General features: G+C 33.7%; 1 protein-coding gene across 2 annotated transcripts; it reads left to right on the top strand.

Annotated features, from left to right (window-relative positions):
- LOC109948960 ((-)-alpha-pinene synthase-like) lies at window positions 207–3,799 on the top strand. 2 transcript variants are annotated; one of them, XM_020562966.1, is made up of 7 exons: window positions 207–380; window positions 481–760; window positions 858–1,233; window positions 1,314–1,547; window positions 2,374–2,512; window positions 2,604–2,852; window positions 3,316–3,799. In XM_020562966.1, the coding sequence occupies exons 1-7, from the start codon at window positions 252–254 to the stop codon at window positions 3,610–3,612; spliced, it is 1,704 nt and encodes a 567-aa protein (XP_020418555.1). In that variant the 5' UTR covers window positions 207–251; the 3' UTR covers window positions 3,613–3,799. The 2 variants fall into 2 exon arrangements, with proteins under 2 accessions (XP_020418555.1, XP_020418556.1); XM_020562967.1 differs by having other exon boundaries at window positions 1,314–1,532.

The raw sequence follows: 7,116 nt of genomic DNA on the forward strand, positions 1-7,116 counted from the left end.
AAAAAAAAACAAAATCTGATAAATGACAGGGATAAGGGTATCTCCTTCTGATTGATGTGTATCTCCGTCTGATTGGCAGGGATAAAGGTAATAATGACGAAAATCTGATAAATGGTCTGAGCCCACTTGAGATTACAAAAGATATCCCACTCAAAAAGTTGACATCCCTTGCCTATATAACATGAATACATAAACAATCCTTTTCATACTTGCAGAGCAAAGATCTGAAAAAATTTACACCGGTACAAATCATGTCGCTAGAAGCTGGTTCAGCAGCTCAATCACAATGTTCTAAGCCTGATCAAATTGTTCGACATACGGCAAATTTCCACCCGAGCATTTGGGGGGATCAGTTTATGGATTATGGTTCAGAAGACATTGTAATTTATATATCATGCAATTAAATAAATAAATCCATGTTGTTTTTTGTTTCAAAAGAAATTTGACATGTATTTTGCTCATTTAATGTTATGGGTGCAGATAGCTTATTCCCATAAGCAACAAGAAGTTGAAGACCTGAAACAAGTAGTGAGGAGGGAAGTATTCACAACTGGTGCAGGTGATTTTTCATATCAGATGAAGCTAATTGATGCAATCCAGCGCCTCGGTGTGGCATACCACTTTGAAAAGGAAATAGAAGAAGCACTGGAACATATATATGCTGCAAATCGTTTCCATGATGATGATGATGATGGTGACCTATACGATGTTTCCCTTGGTTTTCGGCTACTAAGACAACATGGACATTATGTTTCATGCAGTAAGTTATTAGAGAAATTAATGTAACGAGATTGAATTTGGCCAAAATTATTTCTTAATATTTATGTGTTATGTGTCCATTTGCTGCAATCGAGCAGGAATATTCAACAAGTTCAAAGATCGTAAAAATGGAGGCTTCAAGGAAAGCTTAATCTCTGATGTGCCGGGAATGCTAAGCTTTTATGAAGCAACGCATCTGAGGGTGCATGGAGAAGATATACTAGAAGAGGCTCTTGTTTTCACGACAAAACATCTGGAGTCGGCAACAACCCATGTAAGCTATCAACTGGCTGAACAAATAGCTCAAGCCCTAGAGAGACCGCTCCGAAAGAGTCTCGAGAGGGTATGCGCCCGTCGGTTCATGTCCATCTACCAAGATGAAGCTTCACATAATGAAGCTCTATTAAAACTTGCCAAGTCAGATTTCAATCTTGTTCAGTCTTTGCACAAACAGGAGCTCAGTGAGTTTATTAGGTAGGTTATTTTTTAATTATGTGAGATTAGCACATGTAATTAAGTTAGTAATTCATTAACTAATATTAGCAATGAATTAGGTGGTGGAAAGAAGTAGACTTCAAAAGGAAGCTGCCTTTTGCAAGAGATAGAATTGTGGAGTTATACTTCTGGGTTGTGGGGGTCTATTTTGAGCCTCAATACCTCGTTGGAAGAAACATTCTCACAAAATGGATTGCCCTGTTAACAGCAATGGATGATATGTACGATGCTTTCGGTACATTTGAAGAACTCGAGATCTTTACGGAAGCAGTTCAAAGGTTGGATGAATTTTTGTAAGTAAATAAAATAGAAAAGTTTATTTACATCTAAATTTCTATTGAGGAGTAGGGTTTAATCTTTGGAATTTTTGGTGACTTTGATCCAAGTCCTTTGATTTTTGTGCCACATAAGATTACATTCCTTTTTAAATATTTTCTAGTGTAATCTTTTTATTTTTAAAATTATTTTTTATTCCAATGTTGCTCCTTATGACTTGAATCGGGTTGCCTATTGCATAGGTATACCGTATATATATATGTTTTTTCATATTTTCGACAATGTGTAATAGTATTTTATGTATCTTTTTTTTTTATAGGTATACAATTTTATTTGTCTATTTTTTGTATCTAACTTATAGATAGTCTTCTAATTTATGTTCCTAACTTATAGGTAACACGATTTATAACTAAGTTTTTTTCATTGCTAATGATAACATTATTTACATGTATGTTATGTACCTAATTTAATGTGTGTGCTTGTCTGATCGATTGGTATAATATGTGGGTCTTTACTTTTTATTGATTAAATTGTATTTTATCCATATATTAGGAATATTATCAAGGAAAGAGTTCAAAATTTAAATTTTGGAATTCAATTACAATGAAATAATTCATTAAATTTAGATTTTCAATGTGTTTTCCTTATTTACCTCAAAAGGTAAAATCGACACAACAAAAAAAGTAATAAATGTCAAAAGACCTACGTCTACAACCAAAAACTTGTGGACTAAACCCAATGGCGGCTAATCCTTTTGGACATAGATCTAAAACCAAACCAAACCAAATTTTAATTTTGCTTTGTAGATATGCTTCAGATGAATATGGTGTGTGCAATTTACAGATGGGATGTCAATTGCATGGATGAACTGCCAGAGTACATGCAAATATTCTACCGTACGCTTTTGAATGTTTTCAATGAAATTGAGGAGGAGATGGTGAAGGAAGGAAGAGCATACGGAGCTTACTATGCAAAAGAAGCAGTATGTAATAATTAACTAATTAAACACACAGCTTAATTTACTTTTCACTATTTTAATTAATTTACATAATATTTATGTCCCACATATGCAGTGGAAAACTAATGCCAAAGCTTACTTTGATGAGGCCAAATGGTTCCACGAAGGATACATCCCCAGCATGGAGGAATATATGCGTGTTGCTACAGCATCTGCTGGTAACACCACGCTTACAACTATATCTTTACTTGGCATGGGAGACATTGTAACCAAGGAGTCCTTTGAGTGGTCGTTGAATGACCCTAAAATTCTCAGAGCTTCCAATACCATTATTAGGCTCATGGATGACATTGTTTCAAGCAAGGTACAAAGCAGCTATTGTAGTTCACTATTACATGATTCTCACTTTGGTCTCTCAACAGTTACTAAATTTTATAGTCCTCACATATTCAGTAATGTATCTGCTTTGGTCCTTCCGTAAAATTTTGTAAGTTTTTTCTGTACTTTTTACCGCCAAAAATGTTTGCTCACACCAAATATTTTTCCCCTGCTTCTCATTGTCCACTTTTCGGTTCTTATATTTCATCCTCATTTGAAGTTTGAAGTTGGAACTTCAATTCTACATGAAAAATGTCATTAGAAATGAATTATGAGAAGAAAAATGTCATTAGAACTTCAATTCTACTTGAAAAGTTAGAAGTTGGAACTTCAATTCAATTTAGTAAAGACTACTCTTACAATTATGGATGCGCTATGTATAACCAACTAAATAATTAATTATATTTTAGATTCTTATTGTTATTGGATTTTGGATTATATTTTTGCAGTTTGAGAAAGAGAGGGGGCATGTTGCTTCTGCCATTGATTGTTACAGGAAGCAATATGAGGTGTCAGATGAGCAGGAAATAATTGATGCCTTCAACAAACAGATTGTGGATTCGTGGAAAGATATCAACGAGGAGTTCCTCAGACCAACCTCTGTGCCAATGCCTATCCTTGTACTTGTTCTTAATTTAACAAGAGTGGTGGATCTCCTCTACAAAAAAGATGATGGCTTCACACATGTTGGAAAAGTCATGAAAGATAGTGTTGCTTCTTATTTCATTGATCCGGCACCACCATGAGCCTATGAGTCTGGATTGTATGTATGAGAAAGAAGAAAGAACTAGAGCTTGCTTTGCTTCTTATGGGAGGGCCTTATTGGGTTTGATAAGTCCATGTTTCAAAATTCAAATAATGAGCGTGTACTGTTGATTTCTAAGACATGTTTGGGCTTTACTTAATAAAGATGAGTGCTGCTATTTCCACCCACCTTATCTTCTCACTCACCATGTAAATTTGAAAATACACAATCATATCTTTCCACCCATCATTATCCTTAAAATACCTTTTAATTATCACTTCTTCTTTTTTTTAGTATAAGCGATGGTCTAAACTCACACACTCAACTAAGATGCTGTGAGGGTTCGAACCTGAGACCTCTAATCTGCAAATCAATGTCATTTTCCACTAAGTTATACCTCGTTGGCGTGTATGTTAAACTTAAGTGAAAAGGATATATGTATGTTAAACTTGTGTATGGATTCTAATTACTCTTTTCATGACATCATCTAATTGTTTCCATATCATTTGTGAGTTATAAAGAGAGTTTGAGTCTTCCATTTTCTCTATCAGCTTGGTGGTATGGGATCCTTTTCTCTATCAACTTACAAAATGTCAGCCTTTCTAAGTATTAACAATAACCAAAACAATGTCATTGAAAATATAAAATGGCTGATACCATAGCGCTCATCACTGAACTAAAGCAAAGGGATGTGTGTTCCCATCATGAATCTATCAAGGAAAGGGAAAAAGAGAACCGAAGTGGTTATTTCTACTGCTACCTCTGTATTTTTAGTTTATATATACTCAATGCCAGGCAGAAGCTGATATCAAGTTCCTGTCCTTCCATCCCAACATCATAGCCCCGTACCTGTCCACCAGCATGTAATGTTACGGGGGAATGCCAGCAACCTTCTTTCTAATTCTCTTCTCCTTTGGACCTTCTCTTTTTTTTGCTTGACATGTGTCATTCTCTTTACACTTAAAACAATATCATTAATATATTATACAAGTTAACTTTTGCTTTCCAAGGTTACCCTTATTAAATGTATTCAATTTATCCAAAAAAAAATTCACAACTTTCTTACCATCTTATTAATTCTTTTTAAACATCAATTATTTTTTTAAAGAAAATGTCTACTTTTTTCAAAAAAGAGGAAATGTCTTTTTTTTTTTTAACACAAAAGGACTTTTTTTTCTATCTAACCCCTTGTGTCTAAAAAAAAAAAGAATACATTTCCTCTTAAAAGCACATATTTTCTTTTTTAAAAAAATTGAAGTTAGAAAAAATAATAATAAGATGGTAAGAAAGTTGTGAAATTTTTTTGGATAAATTGAATACATTTAATAAGGGTAAACTTGGAAAGCAAAAGTTAGCTTGTATAATATATTAATGACATTGTTTTAAGTGTAAGGAGAGTGACACATGTCAAGCAAAAAAAGGAAAAAGGTCCAAAAAGCTCCTTATGACAGAGTTGAGATATGAGCTCAATGGGTATTTCTGAAACCCTGCCATTGTCAACCTGGACTTCCACTTCCCAAAGAGCTCACGGCGTTCCACTCTTTCTGAAATTACCTGTAGGATGACTAAAAATGCCTAGAGGGAGGGTGAATGGGCCATTTTAAGATTATAATCAATAAACTTCGGTAGTAGAATTGATATGGCTTATCAATCCTAAAATGTGTTGAACATAAAATAAAGGAACACACAGAAAATTAGTAAAACCCAATCTTTAGGGAAAATCCACGGGACTTCTCAGTCCAACACAAATCCACTATAAAACGATAATTACAAGAAGTACTCACACACTTATCCTAGACACATTCTAGATAATGTATACTGACTTCTTCGTAACTCAACTTCTATCACGGGATGATCTTTGACACTCCTTATGTTGAACGCAATAGTAGTCATGATTGCTTCAAGCTTGCCTGAGGAAAACTGCCACCACGGTCTTGGTGCCCTCAACCATATGAGTCACCGAACAATGCAATACGAATGATTAAAGTGTTTGATAAATCACTAAGTAAACATGGAACACTTGATGATTTATCTCAAATATATGCCCAGCAGCTTTTCTTAGGAATTTTAGATGCTCAAACAAAATATCGGAAAGCTGTGATTTCCAAAAAAGATGCACACAATGTTTTATACATAACTCATTCTCCCCTTTGCAAGAGAAGTGCAAAAAGCCACGAATCAATATCTTGCCATTGATTAGTTTTGATACTCTTAGAATCCTAATTGATTTCGTCAACTCTGTGACTTTCACTATAACCAATTGTTTATAGAAGAAACAATATTGATCATGGAAACCAATTTGGTATTAATAAAAAGTTCTCTCCAAGTCAAAGATGATGAAAACATAATATTTTAATTTAAATTAAAATAGGGTCCAACTACGAAAGAATCTCAAGTAAATAAAGTCAAATAACTTGTTTTAAGCAATTTTTGGCAATCACAGAATTATAGCAATTTTTGGCAATCACAGAATCACTGGTAGCCTTGCTAAATAAAAAAGGCCTGCTACATTTCGTGGGCTTGGTTTTCTTTCTTTTATTATTTTTTGGGTATGAGGTTTTCGTTCTTATTTAAACAAGAATGCTGTGTTTTTCTTCTTCTTGAGCACACTTTTTTTATCTTCTTGACCGAAGCCAATTCGTTTCCTTGTTTTCTTTCCTTTTTGTGTAATCTGTTTTTTTTTTTTCCTTTCAGATTTGGCTCTTATGATTAGTATTCAATAGCAAACTCGAGAAGGAAGAGGCTACGTGACGCACAACTCGAGGTATGATCAATTATGCTTTGTTTATTTAATTGATAATTTGATATTGATTTTCATTAGATTAATTGATATTGATTTTCATTAGATTAATTGATATTGATTTTCATTAAATTAATTGATGATTTGATATTAATTTCCATTTTAATTGATATATATATATATAAACTATAGTCAATTAGTCATAGACCTAAAACCCCTTATGTGTTTTACTTATACAGTTATGGAATGTTACTTTAAGAGAAAATGTCTAAATCCTCTTTCGAATAATTTGGGTAGTTCAATTTTTTATATAAGAATATTAGGTTGTCAATCTTTTTTTATAAAGCTTTTAGCCCTTCAAAATTGCACCCCCGCTAAAAAATTCCTGCATCCACCAGTGGTTGTGGATGCTATACTTGGTTTTTCCAAACATTTGTTTGTGACAGACTGTCTTTTGTCCTATGTGTGTATGAGTTTGATGTTGCCGATGGATCCTTTTGTGTTATTTGTAATACATTTCTGGGTAGTTGTAGTGGCCATTGTGGCTATTGTATTTGTATTTCTCTCGTGATGGCGTAATTTATGAATGCAATCTCTCTACCTAGTGGCGGAGGGAGCTAAAGGCCCAGGGTGGGCATGTGCCCCTTCTCAAATTTTATTTTAGGCTATTGTATTATTAATATAATCATACCTTTCTAACCAAAATTTGAATTGCCCACGTATTTCTTTCTTTGTATTTTTCTAATTTTCCTTTTCTCACTATCA

Source organism: Prunus persica, chromosome G4, assembly GCF_000346465.2.
Source record: "Prunus persica cultivar Lovell chromosome G4, Prunus_persica_NCBIv2, whole genome shotgun sequence".
Classification (NCBI taxonomy): domain Eukaryota; kingdom Viridiplantae; phylum Streptophyta; class Magnoliopsida; order Rosales; family Rosaceae; genus Prunus; species Prunus persica.

Excerpts from the sequence above, each read along its gene's own strand:
- LOC109948960 (XM_020562966.1), top strand. The coding sequence starts at position 252 with ATGTCGCTAGAAGCTGGTTCAGCAGCTCAATCACAATGTTCTAAGCCT. Across the intron at positions 761-857 it reads TGGACATTATGTTTCATGCA|GAATATTCAACAAGTTCAAA; the intron begins GTAAGTTATTAG and ends GCAATCGAGCAG. Across the intron at positions 2,513-2,603 it reads CTTACTATGCAAAAGAAGCA|TGGAAAACTAATGCCAAAGC; the intron begins GTATGTAATAAT and ends CCACATATGCAG.